Raw genomic sequence first — 24,882 nt, forward strand, 5'->3', positions numbered from 1 at the left:
ACCTAAAAATACCCTAAATCCACCCAAAAATCCACTGAAAAATACCCCAAAAGTAACCAAAAATCCATTTCAAAATATCCTAAATATTGCCAAAAATCTACCCAAAAATAACCCAAATCCACCCAAAAAATCCTCCCAAAACTACCTTAATTACACCCAAAAATCCACTGAAAAATGCCCCAAAAGTACCCAAAAATCCACCAAAAAATTCCCAAAATTCACCTCAAAATATCCTAAAAAAAATTCCAAAAATCGACCTAAAAATCCTCCCAAAAATGCACAAAAAATCCACTGAAAATTGTCCCAAATCCACCCAAAAACACACTAAACAGGACAATTTTGGGTGGATTTTTCCCAATTTTGGGTTGTGGGCGTGGCTGACCACACCCACCCTGGCCCCGCCCACCCTGGCCACGCCCACATTTCCTTTTAAGGCAGCGTGGGATAGAAATGGGAACTTTTGGGTGGATTTTTCACCATTTTTTGGTGCATTTTCACCATTTTTTGGTGCATTTTTCACCATTTTGGGTTGTGGGCGTGGCTGACCACACCCAATCAGGCCACGCCCACCCGACCACGCCCACATTTCCTTTTAAGGCAGCAGGGGCTAGAAGTGGGCAGTTTGGGATGGATTTTTCACTGTTTTTTGTGCATTTTTTGGTGGGTTTTTCACCATTTTGGGTTGTGGGCGTGGCTGACCACACCCACCGTGACCACGCCCACCTTGGCCACGCCCATTTCCCCATTTTAGACTCCAAAAGCTTTATTGACCAAGGGAGGAATGGCAATTTTGGGTGGATTTTTCACCATTTTGGGTGTTTTTTTCAAAATTCTAGGTTGTGGGCGTGGCTGACCACACCAAATCAGGCCACGCCCACCTGACCACGCCCACATTTCCTTTTAAGGCGGCAGGGGGATAGAAATGGCCAGTTTGGGTGGATTTTCCACCATTTTTTGTGCATTTTTTACCATTTTTCATGGATTTTTCACAATTTTGGGTCATGGGCGTGGCTGACCACACCCACCCTGACCACGCCCACCTTGGCCACGCCCATTTCCCCATATTAAGCTCCAAAAGCTTTATTGACCATGGGGAGGAATGGCAATTTTGGGTGGATTTTTTGCCTTTTTTTGTGCATTTTTCACCATTTTTGGGTTCTGGGATGATCTGGGCGTGGCTGACCACACCCACCCTGACCACGCCCATCTGACCACGCCCATATTTCCTTTTAAGGCAGCGTGGGATAGAAATGGGAACTTTTGGGTGGATTTTTCACCATTTTGAGTGAATTTTTCACCATTTTTGGGGTTCTGGTATGATCTGGGTGTGGCTGACCACACCCACCCTGACCACGCCCACCTGGCCACGCCCACATTTCCTTTTTAGGCGGCAGGGGCTTCGAGTAGTGGCGTGGAGGGAGTCAAGAAGGACAATTTTGGGTGGATTTTTCACCATTTTTAGTGTTTTTCCCACCATTTTGGGTTGTGGGCGTGGCTGACCACACCCACTGTGACCACGCCCACCTTGGCCACGCCCATTTTCACATATTAAGCTCCAAAAGCTTTATTGACCATGGGAGGAATGGCAATTTTGGGTGGATTTTTCACCATTTTCCATTAATTTTCCACAATTTGGGTTGTGGGCGTGGCTGACCATACCCAATCAGGCCACGCCCACCTGACCACGCCCACATTTCCTTTTAAGCCAGCAGGGGCTAGAAATGGGCATTTTGGGGTGGATTTTTCACCATTTTTTGTGCATTTTTCATCATTTTTCGCTTCTGGGCGTGGCTGACCACACCCAACCAGGCCACACCCACCCTGACCACGCCCACATTTCCATATTAGGCTCCAAAAGCTTTATTGACCATGGGAGGAATGGCAATTTTGGGTGGATTTTTCACCATTTTTAGTGTTTTTCCCACCATTTTGGGTTGTGGGCGTGGCTGACCACACCCAATCAGACCACGCCCACCCTGACCACGCCCCCGTTTCCGTTCCAGGCGGCGGGGGCTTCGAGGAGCGGCGCGGCGGCCGCGGGGGCTTCGAGCGCGGCGGGTTCCGCGGCCGCGGCGAGCGCGGAGGCTTCCGGGGCGGCCGGGGAGGGGACAGGGGCGGCTTCGGGCCGGGCAAGATGGACAGCAGGTGAGATTTGGGGGGATTTGGGGAAATTTTGGGGGAATTTGGGGAAATTTGAGGGAAAATTCAGGAAAATGGGTTATTTTGGGGGAAAAATGGGGCTTTTGGGGAAAATTTGGTGGATTTGGGGGAAAAATGGGGTTTTGGGGAAAATTTGGGGGATTTTGGGGATTGTGCAAATATGGGGGAAAAATGGGGATTTTGGGGGCAAAACCAGGTTTTTGGGGGAAAAACAGGGTTTTGGGGGAAAAGTGGGATTTGGGACATTGGAGATAAGAGATTTTGGGGCAAGATGGACAGCAGGTGAGGATTTGGGGGATTTGGGGAATTTGGGAAAATTTTGGGAGAAACTAGGGGAAAAATGGGGTTTTTTATGGGAAAAATGGGGTTTTTGAGGAAAATTTGGGGGAAAAGAATGGGGTTTAAGGGGAAAAATGGGGGTTTAAAGGGAAGAATGGTTTTTGGGGGAAAATGGGATTTAAGGGAAATTTGGGGATTTTGGAAATTTGGGGGAAAAACGGGGTTTGGGGGGAAAAATGGTGGTTTTTGAGGAAAACTGGATTTTGGGGAGATTTGGGGGAAAAGAATGGGGTTTTGGGGGAAAATGCGTTTTGGGGAAATTGGATTTGGGGAAAAAGGGGGATTTGGGACATTGGGGAGAATGGGATTGTGGGGAATTTGGTAAAATTTGGGGGAAAAAATGGGTTTTTTGGGGGGAAAAAACGGGATTTATGGTGAGGATTTTGGATTTTGGGGTAAGATGAACAGCAGGTGAGGATTTTGGGAATTTTTGGGAAAATTCCAAGGGTTTGGGAGGAAAAAATGGGATTTTTGGGGAGAAAAATGGGGTTTTGGGGGGAAAAATTGGGATTTGGGACATTGGGGAAATGGGATTTTGGGAGTGAAATGGACAACAGGTGAGGAATTGGAAATTTGGGGAATTTTGGGAAAATTCTGAGGGTTTGGGAGGAAAAAATTGAATTTTTTGGGGGAAAATGGGGTTTTTGGGGGAAAAATGGGGTTTTGGGACATTGGAGAGAATGGGATTGTGGGGAATTTGGGGAAATTATGGGAATTCGGGAAGATTTGAGGGGTAAAAATGGGATTTTGAGGGGGGGAAAATTGGAATTTTGGGGGGAAATAATGGGAATTTTGGGGGGAAAAACCCAAATTTTTGGGGGAAAAAATGGGATTTTTGGGGAGAAATAATGGGATTTTTGGGGAGAAAAAACAGAATTTCGGGGAGGAAAAAAGGAGATTTTTGGGGAAGAAAACGGGATTTTGGGGGAGAAATAATGGGATTTTTGGGGAGAAAAAACAATTTTGGGGGAGAAAAAGGGATTTTAGGGGCAAAAAAAGGGATTTTGGGGGAAAAATAATGGGTTTTTGGGGAGAAAAAACCGGCATTTTGGGGAGGAAGAAATGGGATTTTTGGGGAGAAATAATGGGATTTGGGAATTTTGGGTCCAAATGATGAAATTTTGGCATCGAGGGTTGGGAAATTTAGGGAATTTGGGAATTTTGGGTGCAATCTGTGGGATTTGGGAACTCTTGATTACTACCGGCGATCGTTAACTGTTATCAATTATTAATTAACGACGAATAATTAGTGCTCCCGGTGCTGATTAACCCCTTCCTGTCCGCAGGGGCGACCACCGGCAGGACCGACGCGAGAGGCCCTACTGAGCCCCTCCCCCACCCCGCCCCTCCCCCACCCCCTTTTTTATTTGCTCGCCCCTCCCCCACCCACCCCCCCGCCCCTCCCCCCGCGGGGTTTTCCCGCTTTTAACTCGCCCCTCCCCCCCAATAAAGGCATTTCGGGGGAATTTTGTTTTTTGGGGTTTTTATTTTGGCTGAACGCTGATTGGACGGGATGGGGAGGTGGGCGTGGTTTGGCGCCGAGCTCGTTAGCGCGCTAATGAGGCGCTTCCGGTGCGGGGCTAATTAGGGAGCTCGTTAAAGAGCTCATTAAGGGGTGACGTCACGGAGGGCGCGACGCGGAAATGGGGACGGGGCCCTTTAAGGGAGGGAGGAGGGGCGTGGTTTGGGCTGCTTAATCTGCATATGGGGCGTGGCTTGACCATAAATGGAAACGCGGGGCGGGCCTTGGTCATTAAGGCTATAAGGGGCGTGGTTTGGGTTATTTAGCATAATGGGGCGTGGTTTGACAATATATGGAATTGGGGCGTGGTTTGTAACCACTGGGGCGTGGCTTGGGCCCAAATGAAGCTATTAAGGGGCGTGGTTTGCCCATAAAAGGACAATATGGGCGTGGTCTGAGCAGAGCAAGGGGCGTGGCCACCTCCCAGCTGTTTGGCTCAGCCATTACGCTGACGTCACCCCGCCAGGTAGCAGCGGGCGTGGCAAATTCCTGGCCAGGTGTGTGGGAACAGCGAGTCCCGCACAGGTGAGTGACAACAGGTGAATTAACCCCGCTCAGGTATGTCCGGCAGGGCCGGAAGTGCCGCGCAGGTGATTAAGGCGCATTCCCGGCCAGGTGAGGCGGCTCGGGGTCACATGCCGGACAGGTACAGGTACAGGTACAGGTAGAGGGGCGGGGCGGGAAGGGAGGGGAGGCCGGAAGGTGCCGGCGGGCGCTGCGGCCACTGCGGCCCGGCAGCGATGAGGAGGCGGCGGCGGGAGCCGGGAGAGGGGCCGGGAAGGAGGCCGGGAGTGTCCGGAGGGAGGCTCGGAGCGAGGTTGCTGCTGCTGCTGCTGCTGCTGCCGGCCGGCGGTGAGAGAGAGGAGAGGGAAACTGAGGGAGTTTTGTGGGGGAAATTCGGGATTTTGGGGGCGAATCGTGAGGGGATTTTAGGAGGGAGTCGTGAGGGGATTTTGGGAGGGAAACTCAGAGAATTTTGTGGTGGAAATTCGGGATTTTGGGGGAAAATCGTGAGGGGAGTTTGGGAGGGAGTCGTGAGGGGATTTTGGCGAGGAGCTGAGGGGATTGAGGGGAATTAAGGCTCTGAGGGGATTTGGGAGGGAAATTGAGGGAGTTTTGTGGGGGAAGTCGGGGATTTTGGGGGAAGTCGTGAGGGGATTTTGGGAGGGAGTCGTGAGGGGATTTGGGACGGAATCCTGAGAAGATTTTGGTAGAGAATCGTGAGGGGATTTGGGCGGGGAAGCCTGAGGGGAGTTGGGGAGATTTGGGGGAAAATCGTGAGGGGATTTTGGGAGGGAATTGTGAGGGGAGTTTTGTGGGGGGAAATTCGGGATTTTGGGGGAAAATCGTGAGGGGAGTTTGGGAGGGAGTCGTGAGGGGATTTTGGCGGGAAGCGTGAGGGGAGCTGAGGGTTGTGAGGTGATTTGGGTCTGAGGGGATTTGGGGAGGGAAACTGAGGGAGTTTTGGGGCGGAAATTTGGGATTTTGGGGGAAAATCGTGAGGGGATTTTGGGAGGGAATCGTGAGGGGAGTTGAGGAGATTTGGGGGTGAATCGTGAGGGGATTTTGGGAGAGAATCGTGAGGGGATTTGCGAGGGAAACTGAGGGAGTGTTGTGGGGGAAATTCGGGATTTTGGGAGGGAATCTTGAGGGGATTTTGGGAGGGAGTCATGAGGGGAGCTGAGGGTTGTGAGGTGATTTGGGTCTGAGGGGATTTGGGGAGGGAAACTGAGGGAGTTTTGTGAGGGAAATTCGGGATTTTGGGAGAGAATCTTGAGGGGATTTTGGCGGGAAGCGTGAGGGGACTTGTGGGGACTTCGGGAGGGAATTGTGAGGGGATTTGGCAGAAAATCGTGAGGGGATATGGGAGAGAATCGTGAGGGGACTTGGGGGGTCCGAGGGGAGTTCAGGGAGTCAGGATTTGGGAGGGAAACTGAGGGAGTTTTGTGGGGGAAATTGGGGATTTTGGGGGAAAATCATAAGGGGATTTTGGGAGAGAATCGTGAGGGGATTTTGGCGGGAAGCGTGAGGGGAGTTGAGGGGTCTGAGGGGAGTTAAGGGTCTGAGGGGATTTGGGAGGGAAACTGAGGGAATTTTGTGGGGGAAATTCGGGATTTTGAGCGAAAATCGTGAGGGAAGATAGGGGTCTGTGGGGATTTGGGAGGGAATCGTGAAGGGATTTGGGCGGGAAGCCTGAGGGGAGTTGGGGGGATTTGGGAAAAAATCGTGAGAGGATTTTAGGTGGGAATTGTGAGGGGAGTATTGTGGGGAAAATAGGGGATTTTGGAGGAAAATCCTGAGGGGAGTTCGGGAGGGAAACAGAGAGTTCTGTGGGGGAAATTCGGGATTTTGGGAGAGAATCGTGAGGGGATTTGGGAGGGAATCGTGAGGGGAATTAAGGGGTCTGAGTTGAAGGAAACAGGGAGCTTCGTGAGAGAAATTCGGGATTTTGGGGGAAAATCGTGAGGGGATTTTGGGAGGGAGTCGTGAGGGGATTTTGGCGGGAAGCGTAAAGGGGAGTTGAGGGGATTTGGGCGGAAATCGTGAGGGGATTTGGGAGGGAATCATGAGGGGAGTTTTGTGGGGGAAATTGGGGATTTTGGGGGAAAATCATGAGGGGATTTTGGGAGGGAATTGTGAGGAGAGTTCTGTGGGGGAAATTCGGGATTTTGGGGACGAATCGTGAGGGGATTTGAGGAGCAAATTGTGAGGGGATTTTGGCAGGAAAGGACCGTGAGGGGATTTTGGCGGGAAGCGTGAGGAGAGTTGAGAGGTCTGAGAGGATTCGGGGAGGGAAACTGAGGGAGTTTTGTGGGGAAAATTCGGGCTTTTGAGGGAAAATCCTGAGGGGATTTTGGGAGGGAATTGTGAGGGAATTTTGGGAGGGAAACTGAGGGAGTTTTGTGGGGGAAATTCAGGATTTTGGGGGAAAATCGTGAGGGGATTTTGGCAGGAAAGGACCGTGAGAGGATTTTGGGGGAGTTCTGAGGGTATTTTGAGGGGCTTTGAGGGGAAATCTTGAAGGGATTTTGGGGAGAATCTGAGAGGATTTTGAGGAGAATATGAGAGGATTTTGGGGAGAATCTAAGGGGAATTCTAGGTGAAATCTGAGGGGATTTTGTGGAGAATCTGAAGGGATTTTGGGGCGAATCTAATGGGATTTAGGGGATCTAGGCCTCTGAGGAGACAGGGAATATTTGGAGGGTTTTGAGGATTTCGGGGACATTTTGGGGACACAGCTGGGGGGTCTGAGGTGACACCCAGGTGGCTCCATGATGGTAATTTCCCTCCTTCTTTGTCCTGCCATGGTCTCTCACATCCAGCCCCAAATCCCCTCAGATTTCTCCCAAATCCCCTCATGATCTTTTCCTGCCATTCCTCATGGTCCTCCCCAAAACCCCCTCGTGTTTTTCCCCAAATCCCCCCAAAATTTCCCCCAAATGCCCTCGTGATTCCACCCGAAATTCCCTCGTTTTTCCCCCTAAATCCCCTCACGTTTTACCCCCAAATCCCCTCAAATTTTCCCCAAATCCCCTCACGTATTCCCTTCAGATTTCCTGCAATTCCCCTCAGATTTTTCCCCTAACTCCTCTCATGCTTCTCCACTAAATCCCCTCGAATTTTCCCCCAAATCCCCCCGAATTTTCCCCCAAATCCCCTCATGTTTTCCCCCAAATCTCCCTGAATTTTTCCATAAATCCTCTTCTACTTTTCCCCCAAATCCTCTCAGATTTTTCCCCAAATCCCCTCAGATTTTCCCCAAATCCCCTCACATTTTCCCCAAATCCCCTCACATGTTTCAGATTTTTCCCCAAATCCCCTCAGATTTTTCCCCAAATCCCTCACATTTTCCCAAATCCCCCATGTTTTCCCTGATTTTCCCCAAATCCCCTCAGATTTTTCCCCCAAATCCCTTCACATTTTCCCAAATCCCCATGTTTTCCCCTCACATTTTCCCCAAATCCCCTCATGTTTTCCCCTCAGATTTTTCCCCAAATCCCCTCAGATTTTTCCCCCAAATCCCCTCACATTTTCCCCAAATCCCCTCATGTTTTCCCCTCAGATTTTTCCCCAAATCCCCTCAGATTTCCTCTCAGATTTTTCCCCAAATTCCCCCTTATTTTCCCCCAAATTCCCTCATGTTTTCCCCTCAGATTTTTTCCCAAATCCCCTCAGATTTTGCCCCAAATTCCCCCCAAATTCCCAGGTTTTCCCCTCAGGCCAATTCCCAGCAGGTTTTTCCGGCTCTGTCTGTCTGTCTGTCTGTCACCTCCCGGATGTCCCCAAGGCCAGCCCGGCCGGGTCACTCGGTGACGTCATCACCCCGGGGGGTGTCCCCAAAGGGGGTTATGACGTCATCAACCCCACAGGGATCCCCGAAATTTGGGTTTGACCCCAAAATGGGGGTTATGACGTCATTATCCACTCGGGGTGTCCCCAAAATCGGGTCTGACCAGCCAGGGGTGTCCCCAAAATGGGGGTTATGACGTCATCATCCACTCGGGGTGTCCCCAAAATGTGTGTCTGACGTCATCCCCCCTCCCCTCCCCCACAGATCTCCTGGGAGTTGCAGCAGAAGATGAGACAGGTGAGGGGGGGAGGGGCGGGGTGACATTTTGGGGTGAAATTTGGGGGTTTTTCACCAGTTTTGGGCTGAAATTTGGGGGTTTTTTCCCCAAATTTGAGGTTTCTGGATCTCATTTTGGGCTGAAATTTGGGGTTTTTTCCCCAATTTTGGGCTGAAATTTGGGTTTTTCCCCCAGTTTGAGTTTCAGGATGTCATTTTGGGCTGAAATTTGGTTTTTTTCCCCAGTTTTGGTCTGAAATTTGGGTTTTTTCCCCAATTTTGGGCTGAAATTTGGGGTTTTTCCCCTAATTTGAGTTTCAGGATGTCATTTTGGGCCAAAATTTTGGGGTTTTTCCCCAATTTTGGGCTGAAATTTGGGTTTTTTCCCCAATTTTGGGTTGAAATTTGGGGTTTTTCCCCTAATTTGAGTTTCAGGATGTCATTTTGGGCCAAAATCTTGGGGTTTTTCCCTAATTTTGGGCTGAAATTTGGTTTTTTTCCCCCAGTTTTGGTCTGAAATTTCAGGGTTTTTTCCCCCCCAGTTTGAGGTTGCTGATCTCATTTTTGGGAAAAAAAATAGTTTTTGCTTTTTTCCCCCATAATTCGAGGTTTCTGATCTCATTTTTTCTCTGAATTTCATCATTTTCTCCCCCATTTCTCTCTAAATTTTCTGATTTCTCCCAATTTCTCTCTCAATTTTGGGTTTTTTCCCCCAATTTTGCACTGAAACTTCGGAGTTTTTCCCCCAGTTATGCTCTGAAATTTCGGATTTTTTCCCCAATTTCTCTCTAAATTTTCTCATTTTCCCCAACTTCTCTCTATATTTTATATTTTCCCCCCAGTCCCCTGCAGCTCCCCAGTTCAGGATAACCTCACAGTTCAAGATTTGGGGTCACATTTTGGGCTGAAATTTCGGGTTTTTTCCCCCAGTTTTGCACTGAAACTTTGGAGTTTTTTCCCCCAACTTTGGTCTGAAATTTTTGGTTTTTCCCACAATTCGAGGTTTCTGATCTCATTTTTGGTGTGAATTTTCAAGTTTTTTTTCCATAATTTGATGTTCAGGATCTCATTTTGGTCTGAAATTTTGGGTTTTTTGCCCAATTTAGGATTTGGGGTCACATTTTGCTCTGAAATTTTGGGTTTTTTCTCCAATTTTGCTCTGAAATTTTGGGTTTTTCTCCCAATTTTGTGTCAAAATGTCGGGTTTTTCCCCCAGCTTTGCTCTGAAATTTTGGATTTTTCCCCACAATTTTGGTCTGAAACTTTTGACCTGAAATTTCGTTTTTTTCCCCCAATTATGCTCTGAAATTTCATTTTTCTCCCCAGTTTCACTCTGAATTTCTTTTTTCCCAATTTCTCTCTGAATTTTGTCTTTTTTTTCCCCCCCAGTTCAGGATAACCTCACAGTTCAGGATTTGGGGTCACATTTTGGGCTGAAATTTGGGTTTTTTCCCCCAGTTTTGCACTGAAACTTTGGAGTTTTTTCCCCACAATTTCGGTCTGAAATTTTTGACCTGAAATTTCGTTTTTTCCCCAATTATGCTCTGAATTTCATCATTTCCCCCCAATTTCTCTCTAAATTTTCTCATTTTCTCCCCAATTTCTCTCTAAATTTTCTGATTTCTCCCAATTTCTCTCTCAATTTTGGGTTTTTTCCCCCAATTTTGCACTGAAACTTTGGAGTTTTTCCCCCAGTTATGCTCTGAAATTTCGGATTTTTTCCCCAATTATGCTCTGAAATTTCGGATTTTTTCCCCAATTTCTCTCTAAATTTTCTGATTTCTCCCAATTTCTCTCTCAATTTTGGGTTTTTCCCCCCAGTCCCCTGCGGCTTCCCAGTTCAGGATTTGGGGTCACATTTTGGGCTGAAATTTCAGGTTTTTTCCCCCAATTTCACTCTGAATTTCATCATTTCTCCCCAATTTCACTCTAAATTTTCTCATTTTCTCCCCAATTTCTCTCTAAATTTTGTAATTTTCCCCCAATTTCACTCTGAATTTTGTCATTTCCCCCAATTTCACTCTGAATTTCCAGTTTTTTTCCCCCAGTTTTGCTCTGAAATTTTGGATTTTCCCCCACAATTTTGGTCTCAAATTTTTGATCTAAAATTTCATTTTTTTCCCCAATCTCACTCTGAAATTCTGGATTTTTTCCCCCAATTTCGCTCTGAATTTTGTCATTTCCCCCCATTTCAGAATAATCCCACAATTTGAGGCTTCTGATTTCATTTTAGGTCTGAATTTTGGGATTTTTTTGTCCCTCCAGTGTCCTGCAACTCCCCAATTAGTGATAATCCCATAATTTTGTGCTGAAATTCTGGTTTTTCCCCCAGAATTCCAGGTTTCTGATCTCATTTTTGCTCTGAAATTCAGGTTTTTTCCCCCAATTCGAAGTTTCTGATCTCATTTTTGGTCTGAATTTTTGTGTTTTTTCCCCAATTTCTCTCTGAATTTCATCATTTTCCCCCAATTTCACCATGAATTTTTATATTTCCCCCCCAGTCCCCTGCGGCTCGCCGGTTCTGCGGCGGGTGGTCGGCGGCTCTGGAGCCCAGGAGGGTCAGTGGCCTTGGCAGGTCAGTTTGGCCTTCAGGGGTCGTCATGTGTGTGGAGGAGCTCTGATCGCCCTGGGCTGGGTGCTGACCGCTGCCCACTGCTTCCCTCCGTGAGTAATCCTAAAAAATATATCCTAAATATCCTAAAATATCCCAAAATATCCATAAAATATCCCAAAATGTCCATAAAATAACCCCAAAACAGCTCACAGCTCTGATCGCCCTGGGCTGGGTGCTGACTGCTGCCCACTGCTTCCCCCCGTGAGTAATCCTAAAAAATATCCCAAAAACTGCATGAATTTATCCCAAAATATCCATAAAATATCCATAAAATAACCCAAAATAGCTCACAGGTCTGATGGCCCTGGGCTGGGTGCTGACCGCTGCCCACTGCTTCCCTCCGTGAGTAAAAACCCTAAAAACCCCAAAAAATATCCCAAAATATCCTAAAATATCCAAAAAATATCCATAAAATAACCCAAAACCAGCTCACAGCTCTGATCGCCCTGGGCTGGGTGCTGACCGCTGCCCACTGCTTCCCCCTGTGAGTAAAACCCAAAAAATATATCCTAAATATCCTAAAATATCCCAAAATGTACCTGAAATTATCCTAAAATAGCTCATTGCTCTGATCGCCCTGGGCTGGGTGCTGACCGCTGCCCACTGCTTCCCCCCGTGAGTAAAACCCCAAAATATCCTAAATATATCCTAAATTATCCAAAAAATGTCCATAAAATAACCCAAAACAGCTCACAGCTCTGATCGCCCTGGGCTGGGTGCTGACCGCTGCCCACTGCTTCCCTCCGTGAGTAAAACCCCAAAAAATATCCCAAAAATATCCCAAAATGTACCTGAAATTATCCTAAAATAGTTCACTGCTTCCCCCCGTGAGTAAAAACCCTAAAATCCCCAAAAAATATCCCAAAATGTACCTAAATATCCATAAAATATCCCAAAATGTCCATAAAATAACCCAAAATGTCCATAAAATAACCCAAAATGTCCCAAAAAATATCCCAAAATGTCCATAAAATAACCCAAAATGTCCATAAAATATCCCAAAATGTCCATAAAATAACCCAAAATGTCCCAAAAAATATCCCAAAATGTCCATAAAATATCCCAAAATGTCCATAAAATAACCCAAAATGTCCATAAAATAACCCAAAATGTCCATAAAATAACCCAAAATGTCCATAAAATATCCCAAAATATCCCAAAAAATATCCCAAAATGTCCATAAAATATCCCAAAATGTCCCAAAAAATATCCCAAAATGTCCATAAAATATCCCAAAATGTCCCAAAAAATATCCCAAAATGTCCCAAAAAATATCCCAAAATGTCCATAAAATATCCCAAAATGTCCATAAAATATCCCAAAATGTCCATAAAATATCCCAAAAATATCCCAAAAAATATCCCAAAATGTCCCCAAAAATAACCCAAAATGTCCCAAAAAAATCCCAAAATGTCCCAAAAAATAACCCAAAATGTCCATAAAATAACCCAAAATATCCCAAAAAATATCCCAAAATGTCCATAAAATAACCCAAAATGTCCATAAAATATCCCAAAATGTCCCAAAAAAATCCCAAAATATCCCATAAAATAACCCAAAAAGTCCCAAAAAATATCCCAAAATGTCCCAAAAAATATCCCAAAATGTCCATAAAACATCCCAAAATATCCATAAAATATCCCAAAATGTCCATAAAATAACCCAAAATGTCCATAAAATATCCCAAAATGTCCCCAAAATATCCCAAAATATCCCAAAAAATATCCCAAAATGTCCATAAAATATCTCAAAATGTCCCAAAAAATATCCCAAAATGTCCATAAAATATCCCAAAATGTCCCTAAAATATCCCAAAATGTCCCAAAAAATATCCCAAAATATCCCAAAAAATATCACAAAATGTCCATAAAATATCCCAAAATGTCCATAAAAAATCCCAAAATGTCCATAAAATAACCCAAAATGTCCCAAAAAATATCCCAAAATGTCCATAAAATATCCCAAAATATCCCAAAAAATATCCCAAAATGTCCATAAAATATCCCAAAATGTCCATAAAATAACCCAAAATGTCCATAAAATATCCCAAAATATCCCAAAAAATATCCCAAAATGTCCCAAAAATAACCCAAAATGTCCATAAAATATCCCAAAATGTCCATAAAATAACCCAAAATGTCCCAAAATGTCCATAAAATAACCCAAAATGTCCATAAAATAACCCAAAATGTCCCAAAAAAATCCCAAACTATCCCAAAAAATATCCCAAAATGTCCATAAAATATCCCAAAATGTCCATAAAATATCCCAAAATATCCCATAAAATATCCCAAAATGTCCATAAAATATCCCAAAATGTCCCAAAAAATAACCCAAAATGTCCATAAAATAACCCAAAATGTCCCAAAAAATATCCCAAAATGTCCATAAAATATCCCAAAATATCCATAAAATATCCCAAAATGTCCATAAAATAACCCAAAAACAGCTCACAGCTCTGCTCGCCCCTCTTCCCACAACTCCACCCCAAAAAAAGGCCCAAAATTCGCCAAAAATTGGCAAAAAATCACCAAAAAATTAAAAAAAAAAAGGGCAAAAATCCCAAAAAAAACCAACTGAAAAAAATCCCCAAAAATTCCCAAAAATCCCCAAATTTTCCCCCAATTTTTTTCCAGAGAGAACCCTCTTGGGGACTACTGTGTCACCCTGGGTGTCCTGCAGCTGCTGTCCCCCCAAAATCCCCAAAAAATGGCCAAAATTCACCAAAAAATGGCAAAAAATCCCCAAAAAATCCAAAAAAATCCTAAAAAATTCCCCAAAAAATAAAAAAAAAAAGGGAAAAATAAAAAAAAATCCCCAAATTTCCCCAGAATCCATTCCAGGCTGTCCTGCAGCTCCTCATCCCCCAACTCCACCCCAAAAAAATGACAAAAATTCGCAAAAAATGGCAAAAAATCGCAAAAAAATGGCAAAAAATCCCTAAAAAAACCCTAAAAAACTCCCAAATTTTCCCAAAAAACCCCAAATTTTTCCAAAAATCTTTGCAGAGAGAACCCCCTCGGGGACTACCGTGTCACCCTGGGTGTCCTGCAGCTGCTGTCCTCCCAAAATCCCAAAAAACCTCCCAAAATCCCCCCAAAAAACCCCAAAAATTCCCTAAAAATCCCCAAAAAAAGAGCAAAAATTCCCAAATTTTCCCCAAAAATCCCAAATTTTTCCCAAATTTCCTTGCAGGGAGAACCCTCTCGGGGACTACCGTGTCACCCTGGGTGTCCTGCAGCTGCTGTCCCCCCAAAGTCCCCAAAAATGGCCGAAATTTGCCCAAAAAATGGCAAAAAACCACCAAAAATGGCAAAAATTCCCCAAAAAATTCTTTAAAATTCCCAAAAAATCCCAAAAATTCCCAAATTTTTCCCAAATTTCCTTGCAGGGAGAACCCCCTCGGGGACTACCGTGTCACCCTGGGTGTCCTGCAGCTGCTGTCCCCCCAAAGTCCCCAAAAATGCCCCAAAAATCCCTCAAAAATTCCCCAAAAAATCCCCTAAAAATCCCAAAAATTCCCCAAAATTTCCCCAAAAATCCAAAAAAAAACCCCTAAAATCCCCAAATTTCCCAAAAATCCATTCCATGGTGTCCTGCAGCTCCAAAATCCCCCAACTCCACCCCAAAAATCCCCCAAAATTCCCAAAAAATGGCAAAAAATCGCCAAAAAATGGCAAAAATTTGCAAAAAATCCCTAAAAAAACCCTAAAAAATCCCCAAAAATTCCCAAAAATCCCCAAGTTTTCCCCAAAATCTTTCCAGAGAGAACCCTCTGCCCGATTACCGTGTCACCCTGGGTGTCCTGCAGCTGCTGTCCCCTCCTAAGTCCCCAAAAAATGGCCAAAATTCGCCAAAAAATGGCAAAAAATCCCCAAAAAAATTCGCAAAAAATCCCCAAAAATTCGCAAAAAATCCCCAAAAATTCCCAAATTTTCCCAAAAAATCCCAAATTTTCCCCAAAATCTTTGCAGGGAGAACCCCCTCGGGGACTACCGTGTCACCCTGGGTGTCCTGCAGCTGCTGTCCCCCCAAAGTCCCCAAAAATGGCCGAAATTTGCCCAAAAAATGGCAAAAAACCACCAAAAATGGCAAAAATTCCCCAAAAAATTCTTTAAAATTCCCAAAAAATCCCAAAAATTCCCAAATTTTTCCCAAATTTCCTTGCAGGGAGAACCCCCTCGGGGACTACCGTGTCACCCTGGGTGTCCTGCAGCTGCTGTCCCCTCCCCCCGAGGCGCAGGTGAGGGGCGTGGCCGCCGTGTGGCGCCACCCCGCCTATCGCGACAGTGACAGCGACAGTGACAATGGTGACAATGGTGACATCGCCGGGGACCTGGCGCTGGCCAGGCTGGATGTCCCTGCCAGCCCCACCCGCCTGGTGAGGCCAGTGTGTGTCCCTGGGGCTGCTGTCACCTTCCGGGAGGGGACAGTGTGCACCGTGACAGGATGGGGACACGTCAGGACTGCAGGTGAGGGGATTGGGGACACTTTGGGGACATTGTGGGGACATTGGGGATGTTGGGGACATTGGGGACATTGGGGACAGTGTGCACCGTGACGGGCTGGGGACACGTCAGGACTGCAGGTGAGGGGATTGGGGACATTGGGGACATGAATGGGGATTGGGGACATTGGGGACATTGGGGACAGTGTGCACCGTGACAGGATGGGGACATGTCAGGACTGCAGGTGAGGGGATTGGGGACATTGGGGACATTGGGGACATTAATGGGGATTGGGGACATTGGGGACAGTGTGCACCGTGACGGGCTGGGGACATGTCAGGACTGCAGGTGAGGGACATGGATGGGGACATTAATGGGGACATTGGGGACATTAATGGGGACATTGGGGACATTGGGGACAGTGTGCACCGTGACAGGATGGGGACACGTCAGGACTGCAGGTGAGGGATTGGGGACATTGGGGACATTGAATATGGGGACAAATTGGGACATTGGGGGGATTGGGGACTTTGGGGACATTGGGGATTTGGGGATTGGGGACATTGGGGACAGTGTGCACCGTGACGGGCTGGGGACACGTCAGGACTGCAGGTGAGGGGACTGGGGACACTTTGGGGACACTTTGGGGACACTGGGGGGATTGGGGACACTGGGGATTTGGGGACATTGGGGACATTGGGGACACTTTGGGGATTTGGGGACTTTGGGGACATTGGGGACACTTTGGGGACATTTTTGGGACATTAAGGGGGATTGGGGATGTTGGGGACATTGGGGACAGTGTGCACCGTGATGGGCTGGGGACATGTCAGGACTGCAGGTGGGTGGGGACACTTTGGGGACATTGGGGACATTTGGGGATATTGAGGGGATTGGAGACATTGGGGACACTTTGAGGCCACTGAGGTCAATGGGGACATTGAGGCAACACTGGGGGGGATGGCACTGGGGACAACTGGCTCACCTTGGGGACACCCTGGTGACCCCCTGGTGCCACTGCTGTCCCCACAGTGCCACTGCCACCCCCCAAGACTCTGCAGCAGCTGGAGGTGCCACTGCTGAGCCACCAGCACTGCCGCTGCCTGTACGCCTTGGGGACAAGGACAGGGACAGGGACAGCCCTGGGGACAAGGACAGCGACAGCCCTGGGGACAAGGACAGGGACAGCCCTGGGGACAGGGACAGCCGGCCGGGGGACAGAGGACGGCTTGGGGACACCGGCGGGTGACACCATCTGCGCTGGCTTCCCGCAGGGCCGCCGCGACGCCTGCCAGGTGGGTGGCCTGGGACTTTGTCACCTTTTTGTCACCTCCCCTGGCACCTTGTCACCTCCCCTGGGCTGATGTCACCTGCCTGCGTCATCCCTGTCACCTCCCATGTCACCTCCCCCTGGCTGATGTCACCTCTGTCAGCTGCTGTGTCATTCCTGTCACCTCTCTGTCACCTTGTCACCTCCCTGTCACCTCCCCTGTCACCTCCCCCGGGCTGATGTCACCTCCCTGCGTCATCCCTGTCACCTTTTTGTCACCTCCCCTGGCACCTCCCCTGGCTGATGTCACCTCCCTGCGTCATCCCTGTCACCTCCCTGTCACCTTGTCACCTCTGCCACCTGCTGGGTCACCTCCCTGTGTCATCCCTGTCGCCTCTCTGTCACCTTGTCACCTCCCTGATGTCACTTCCGTCACCTCCCCCTGTCCCCAACCAGCCCCAGGTCCATCCTCGAGGTGTCTCCAATGTCCCCAATGTCCCCAATGTCCCCTCAGTGTCCCCAATGTCCCCAATGTCCCCAATGTCCCCTCAGTGTCCCCAAATCCCAAATAACCTCAGTGTCCCCAATGTCCCCAATGTCCCCTCAGTGTCCCCAATGTCCCCTCAGTGTCCCCAATGTCCCCAAATCCCCTCTTTCTCCCCAATGGCCCCAATGTTCTCTCAATGTCCCCAATGTCCCTAACTGTCCCTTTTGTCCCCAGGGTGACTCGGGAGGTCCCCTGGTGTGCCAGCTGGGCTGTCCCCAATGTCCCCAATGTCCCCAATGTCCCCAATGTCCCTGATGTCTCTATTCTTTCCCAATGTCCTCAATGTCCCCAATGTCCGCAGTGTCCCCAATGTCCCCAATGTCCCCTAACAATGTCACTTTGTCCTTTGTCCCCAGGGTGACTCAGGCTGTCCCCTGGTGTGCCAGGCTAGGTGTCCCCAATGTCCCCAAATCCCCCATTTTCCCCCCAATGTCCCAATGTCCCTAACTGTCCCTTTGTCCCCAGGGTGACTCAGGCGGTCCCCTGGTGTGCCAGGCTGGGTGTCCCCAATGTCCCCAATGTCCCCAAATCCCCCATTTTCCCCCAATGTCCCTGATGTCCCCAGTGTCCCCTAACTCTGTCACTTTGTCCCTTTGTCCTCAGGGTGACTCCGGAGGTCCCCTGGTGTGCCAGGCGGGTGGCACCTGGCTGCTGGCCGGGGTGGTCAGCTGGACCCCCCCCAACCCCAACCCAAACCCCAACCCCCCCAATGTCCCTGATAACCCCAATGTCCCCAATGTCCCTAACTGTCCCTTTGTCCCCAGGGTGACTCTGGCGGTCCCCTGGTGTGCCAGGCAGGTGTGTCCCCAATATCCCCTATAACCCCAATGTCCCCAATGTCCCCAATGTCCCCAATGTCCCCAATATCCCCCATATCCCCAATGTCCCTGATGTCCCCAATGTCCCCAATGTCCCTAACTGTCCCTTTGTCCCCAGGGTGACTCAGGCGGTCCCCTGGTGTGCCAGGCCGGTGGCACTTGTGACTCGAATGTCCCCAAATCCCTCATTTTCCCCCAATGTCCCTGATGTCCCCAATGTCCCCAATGTCCCCAATGTCCCCTAACGATGTCCCCAATGTCTCTCTGTCCCCAGGGTGACTCAGGAGGTCCCCTGGTGTGCCAGGCAGGTGGCACCTGGCCCCAGTGACGCGGTGTCCCCAATGTCCCTGATAACCCCAATGTCCCCAGTGTCCCCAATGTCCCCTAACGATGTCCCCAATGTCTCTCTGTCCCCAGGGTGACTCGGGAGGTCCCCTGGTGTGCCAGGCGGGTGTCCCCAATGTCCCCAATGTCCCTGATGTCTCTATTCTCTCCCAATGTCCCCAATGTCCCTAATTGTCACCTCTCTGTCCCCAGGGTGACTCAGGCGGTCCCCTGGTGTGCCAGGCTGGTGGCACGTGGCTGCTGGCCGGGGTGGTCAGCTGGGGTGACGCCTGCGGTGTCCCCAATGTCCCCAATGTCCCTGATAACCCCAATGTCCCTGATGTCTCTGATGTCCCCAATGTCCCCTAACAATGTCTCTCTGTCCCCAGGGTGACTCTGGCGGTCCCCTGGTGTGCCAGGCGGGTGGCACGTGGCTGCTGGCCGGGGTGGTCAGCTGGGGTGACGCCTGCGGTGTCCCCGGCCGGCCCGGCGTCTACACCGAGGTGGCACCTCACTCCCGCTGGCTCGTGTCCCTTGTCCCCGAGCTGCCGCTGCGCCACCACGTCCCCAACGCCACCAGGGCTGTCACCAGCGTCACCAACGTCACCGGTGACCCCTGCCGCGGGCTGGAGCTGCCGCCGGGCTGGCCGCGGCCGATGTCACCCGGGCCAGGTGGGGACAGCGGGGTGGGGACAGCCAGGGGGACACTGGGCGGGGTGGTGGCACTGGTGGCGCTGGGGGGAGGGGTGGTGTGGGGGGTGGGGTGACATCCCAAAAAATTGGGGTGACATCCTGAAAATGACATTAAAAATTGGGGTGAAATCCCAAAAAATGACATTAAAAATTGGGGTGAAATCCCAAAAAATGACATTAAAGTGACGTCGAAATCCACAGAAATTTGGGGTAAAATCCCAAAAATTGGGGTGAAATCCTAAAAATTATGTCAAATTTTGGGGTGAAATCCCAAAAATTACACCAAAAAATTGGGGTGAAATCCCGAAAAATTACATCAAACCACAAAAAAACAAAACAAAAAAAACCAAAAACAAAAAAACCCATAAAATGACATCGAAATCCACAAAAATGAAACCCAAAAAACATCTAAATGCACAAAAATTTGGGGTGAAAATCCAAAAAATGATGTCAAAATTTGGGGTGAAATCCCAAAAATGACATCAAAATTGGGGTGAAATCCTAAAAATTGGGGTGAAATCCCAAAAATTACATGGAAATCCCAAAAAATTGGGGTGAAATCCCAAAAATGACATCAAAATTGGGGTGAAATCCCAAAAATTGCATAAAAAATGATAACTTTGACCCCAAAAATGACACTTTTAACCCCAAAAATGACACCTTTGACCCCAAAAGTGACACTTTGACCCAAAAATGACACTTTTGACACCAAAAATGACACTTTTAACCCCAAAAATGACATTTTTGACCCCAAAAATGACACCTGGGACCCCAAAAGTGACACTTTTGACCCCAAAAATGACATTTTTTACCCCAAAAATGACACCTTTGACCCCAAAAATGACACTTTCGAGCCCAAAAATGACATTTTTTACCCCAAAAATGCCACCTTTGACCCCAAACTCTGTGACCCCCAAAATCCCCCAAAATTCCCCGAAATTCCCCAAAAATAAAAACTCTGAAACTTCAAATTTTTGTTTTCTTGCTTTATTTGGGTTTTGGGGGAAAAAAACCCAAAATTGGGGAGGGAAATGGGAAAAACCCGAAATTGGGGAAAATCCCAAAATTTGGGGGAAAATCCCAAAATTGAGGGGAAAATCCCCAAATTTGGGAGGAGGAAAGAATGGGGAAATCCCAAAATTTGGGGGAAAAACTCCAAAATTGAGGGAAAAATCCCAAAATTTGGGGGAAAATCCCAAAATTGAGGGGAAAACCCCAAAAGCCCCAAAATTTGGGAGGAGGAAAGAATGGGGAAATCCCAAAATTGAGGGAAAATCCCAAAATTGGGGGAAAATCCCAAAATTTAGGGGAAAAATCCCAAATTTAATGGGAAAAACCCAAAAATTATGGGAAAAAAACCCCAAAATTAAGGGAAAAAACCCCAAAAATCGAGTGGAAAAATCCCAAATTTGAAGGGAAAATCCCCAAAATTAAGGAGAAAAAACCCCAAAATTAAGGGAAAAACCCCAAATCCGAAGGTCAAACCCCCAAAATTTGGGGTTAAAAAAAGAAAATTTGGGGTTAAAAAACCTAAAATTTGGGATTAAAAAACCAAAATTTGGGGTTAAAAAAACAAAATTTGGGGTTAAGAAAACCAAAATTTGGGATTAAGACATCCAAAATTTAGGATTAAAAAAACCCAAAATTTGGGTCAAACTCCCCAAATTTGGGGTTAAAAACATCAAAAATTTGGGGAAAAACCCCAAATTTGGAAAAACCCAAAATTTGGGGTTAAAAACCAAAATTTGGGTTAAAAACCAAAATTTGGGGTCAAACCTCAAATTTGGGGTTTAAAAAACCCAAAATTTGGGTTTAAAACCCCAAAATTTGGGATTAAACACCAAAATTTAGATTAAAACCCAAAATTTGGGTCAAACTCCCCAAATTTGGGAAAAGTAAAACCCAAATTTTGGGATTAAAAAACAATATTTGGGATTAAAACCCCCAAAATTTGGGGTTAAAAAAACCAAAATTTGGGATTAAGATATTCAAAATTTAGGATTAAAAAAAACCAAAATTTGGGGTTAAAAAACCCAAAATTTGGGGTTAAAAAAACAAAATTTGGGATTAAAAAAACCAAAATTTTGGGTCAAACTCCCCAAATTTGGGGTCAAACCCCAAAAATTTTGGGTCAAAACCCCCAACTTTGGGATCCCAAATCCCATCTTGAGGAAGAGGAAATTTTGGGATTTTTTCCTTTTTTCCCGAATTTTCGCTTTTTGGCCCCAAAATGTCACTTCTTGGCCACTTTGGCCTGTTTGTGCTTCGGAGGAGCCCAGCGGAGGCAGATGGAGTCAACTGCGGGTAATTAACGCTAATTAGCGCCTCTTAATTAACGACAATTAACACGGTAATTAACGGGACTGGGGGGAACAGGGGGGTGATTAACGGGGAGTGTTAATTGGGGTGATTAAGGGGGGAAAAGGTAGGAAATTGAGGCGTTAATTAGGGTAATTAAGGAGAGATTAATTAATGGAGTTGATCTCCAGGCGGTCATTAATGAGGTTAATTAGCGGGGACACATTAATTAAAGAAATTAATCAGCAGAGGGTCATTAATTAGGTGATAATTAAGGAGAAATTAATTAATGAGTTAATCTGCAGGGGGTCATTAATGAGGTTAATTAACAAAGACACATTAATTAAAGGAGTTAATCAGCAGAGGGTCATTAATTAGGTGATAATTAAGGAGATTAATTAGGGGAGTTAATCTCCAGGGCTAATTAATGAGGTTAATTAAGGGGGAGAGGTTAATTAAAGGAGTTAATCAGCAGAGGGTCATTAATGAGGTTAATTAACGAGGACACATTAATTATAGGAGTTAATCAGCAGAGGGTCATTAATAGAGTAATTAAGGCCATAATTAAGGGAGAGCTTAATTAAGGGTGTTAATCACCAGAAGATCATTAATAGGGTTAATTAATTGAGTAATTAAGGCAGTAATTAAGCTTAATTAAGGGTGTTAATCACCAGGGGATCATTAATGAGGTTAATTAAATGAGTAATTAAGGGAAAGAAGCATTAATAAGTCTAATTAGGGGTAATTAAAAGGATCATTAATTTGGAGAAGTAATTAAGGGAAATGGACCTTAATAAGGTTAATTAGGGATAATTAAAAGGATCATTAATGGAGTTAATTTGGGGGAGTAATTAAGGGAAATGGACCTTAATTAGGGCTAATTAGGGGTAATTAATGGGATCGTTACTAGGGTTAATCAAAGGAGTAATTAAGAGGGAGAAGCATCATTAATTACCACCCCCAATTAACACTAATCACCACCCCAATTAACAGAAATCACTAATTACCCACCGCTAATTGGAGGTTTCTTGTACTGAGCACTCCTCAGGTGCTCCTAATTATCCCCTAATTAACACTAATCACCCCCTAATTAACACGAATCACCCCCCAATTAACGGGAACGGCTCATCACCATCTAACCACCACCCTAATTAACTAAGATCGCTAATTACCCACCGGTAATTGGTGGTTTCTTGTACTGAGCACTCTTGAGATGTTCCTCATTATCCCAATTATCCACCCCAATTAACCACCTATCAGCCCCTAATTAACACGAATCACCCCCCAATTAACACCAATGACTCATCACCATCTAACCACCCCCCTAATTAACTAAAATCACTAATTACCCACCGGTAATTGGGGGTTTTTTGTACTGAGCACTTTTCAGGTGTTCCTCCACCAGCTTTGGCGTCACACAGATGACATGTTGACCTTTCCTCGTTATCCCAATTAATCACCCCAATTAACCCCTAATTACCACCCCAATTAACACCAATGGCTCATCACTCCCTTCTCACCACCCTAATTAACAGAAATGGCTAATTACCCACCGGTAATTGGTGGTTTTTTGTACTGAGCACTCTTGAGATGTTCCTCCACCAGCTTTGGCGTCACACAGATGACATGTTGACCTTTCCAGTACTTGACCATGTTGAGAGACTGCAGAGTGCTGATGATGTCAGTCTGGGTGATGCTGGTCATCTGGCTGGACACAGAGTGACCACTGAGTGACCACTGAGTGACCAGAGTGACCACTGAGTGACCACAGTGACCACTGAGTGACCATTGATCAATGGGATCAATCACTGATCAATAACAGTGATCATTGACCCCAAAGTACCAATCAGTGATCAATGATTGACTGCAGAGTGCTGATGATGTCAGTCTGGGTGATGCTGGTCATCTGGCTGGAGACAGAGTGACCACTGAGTGACCACTGAGTGACCACAGTGACCACAGTGACCACTGAGTGACCACTGAGTGACCATGAGTGACCACTGAGTGACCACTGAGTGACCACAGTGACCATAAGTGACCAGTGACTATTGAGTGACCAGAGTGACCATGAGTGACCAGTGACTGACCATGAGTGACCAGAGTGACCATTAGTGACCAGTGAGTGACCAGTGACTGACCATGAGTGACCACAGTGACCATACGTGACCACTGAGTGACCAGTGAGTGACCACTGAATGACCAGAGTGACCAGTGAGTGACCAATGAGTGACCACTGAGTGACCAGTGAGTGACCAGTGAGTAACCAGAGTAACCAATGAGTAACCAGAGTGACCAGTGAGTGACCACTGAGTGACCAGTGAGTGACCAAAAAGACCAGTGAGTGACCAGTGAGTGACCACTGACCACTGGGAGTGACCACTGACCACTGGGAATGGCACTGGGATATACTGGGAGTGACCAGTGATTGACCAGTGATTGACCACTGAGTGACCATGAGTGACCAGAGTGACCACTGAGTGACCACTGAGTGACCACTGAGTGACCACAGTGACCCCTGGGAGTGACTCACTGGTCTGTACTGGTTTATACTGGTTTTGTGCATTCTTATGGATTTTAATGGATTTTTATGGATTTTTTTGGGGTTTTTTGGGGTTTTTTTTGGTCTAAACTGGTCCAAACTGGTCTGAACTGGTTTGTACTGGTCTGAACTGGTTTTACCTGAGGTCCTTGATGGACAGAGTCCCCCTGAGGATCTCCAGGACCACAGACACTCACTGGTCTATACTGGTCTATACTGGTTTTATGGATTTCTATGGGATTTTTTTGGGGTTTTTTGGGTTTTTTTGGTTTATACTGGTTTATACTGGTCTGAACTGGTTTTACCTGAGGTCCTTGATGGACAGGGTCCCCCTGAAGTCCCTGAGGATCTCCAGCAGCACCCAGGACTCACTGGTCTATACTGGTTTATACTGGTTTTGTGCATTTTTATGGATTTTCATGGATTTTTATGGGATTTTTTTGGGGTTTTTGGGTCTAAGCTGGTCTGAACTGGTTTATACTGGTCTGAACTGGTTTTACCTGAGGTCCTTGATGGACAGGGTCCCCCTGAAGTCCCTGAGGATCTCCAGCAGCACCCAGGACTCACTGGTCTATACTGGTTTATACTGGTTTTGTGGATTTTTATGGATTTTTATGGGATTTTTTTGGGGTTTTTTGGTCTAAACTGGTACAAACTGGTTTATACTGGTCTGAACTGGTTTTACCTGAGATCTTTGATGGACAGAGTTCCCCTGAAGTCCCTGAGGATCTCCAGCAGCACCC

The 24,882-nt window shown here is 46.8% G+C and overlaps 3 protein-coding genes and 1 long non-coding RNA gene across 6 annotated transcripts in view; 2 read left to right on the forward strand and 2 right to left on the reverse strand.

Annotated features, from left to right (window-relative positions):
- The window catches only part of FUS (FUS RNA binding protein), a 43,421-nt gene extending 39,456 nt beyond the window's left edge, over positions 1-3,965 (forward strand). For all 3 annotated transcript variants that reach the window (XM_085044480.1, XM_085044482.1, XM_085044481.1), the window contains 2 exons: positions 2,004-2,145; positions 3,786-3,965. In XM_085044480.1, coding sequence (XP_084900606.1) covers positions 2,004-2,145; positions 3,786-3,825 — 182 coding nt within the window. In that variant the 3' untranslated portion in view covers positions 3,826-3,965. The remainder of the gene's footprint in view (positions 1-2,003; positions 2,146-3,785) is intronic.
- Positions 795-1,761, reverse strand: LOC146423787 (uncharacterized). Its single transcript, XR_014847336.1, has 2 exons — positions 1,679-1,761; positions 795-1,040 (listed from the first exon to the last, which is right to left on the reverse strand). It is a non-coding gene; the product is annotated as an uncharacterized LOC146423787 (long non-coding RNA).
- Positions 3,966-4,688: 723 nt separating the features above from the next.
- Positions 4,689-19,346, forward strand: LOC146423788 (serine protease 33-like; the record flags this gene model as incomplete). The annotated part of the gene is made up of 8 exons (XM_085044444.1): positions 4,689-4,873; positions 8,577-8,609; positions 11,090-11,252; positions 14,968-14,983; positions 15,389-15,674; positions 16,683-16,759; positions 16,838-16,945; positions 18,999-19,346. Coding segments are annotated over exons 1-8 (1,143 nt in total), but the record flags the coding sequence as incomplete, so codon positions are not given.
- A 1,963-nt stretch (positions 19,347-21,309) lies between these two features.
- LOC146423789 (histone acetyltransferase KAT8-like) lies at positions 21,310-24,503 on the reverse strand (the record flags this gene model as incomplete). The annotated part of the gene is made up of 3 exons (XM_085044445.1): positions 21,310-21,600; positions 23,154-23,308; positions 24,445-24,503. Coding segments are annotated over 3 exons (279 nt in total), but the record flags the coding sequence as incomplete, so codon positions are not given.
- Positions 24,504-24,882: the final 379 nt, after the last annotated feature.

Source organism: Lichenostomus cassidix, unplaced genomic scaffold (genome assembly GCF_008360975.1).
Source record: "Lichenostomus cassidix isolate B80296 unplaced genomic scaffold, HeHo_3.0 HiC_scaffold_36, whole genome shotgun sequence".
NCBI classification, from domain to species: Eukaryota; Metazoa; Chordata; class Aves; order Passeriformes; family Meliphagidae; genus Lichenostomus; species Lichenostomus cassidix.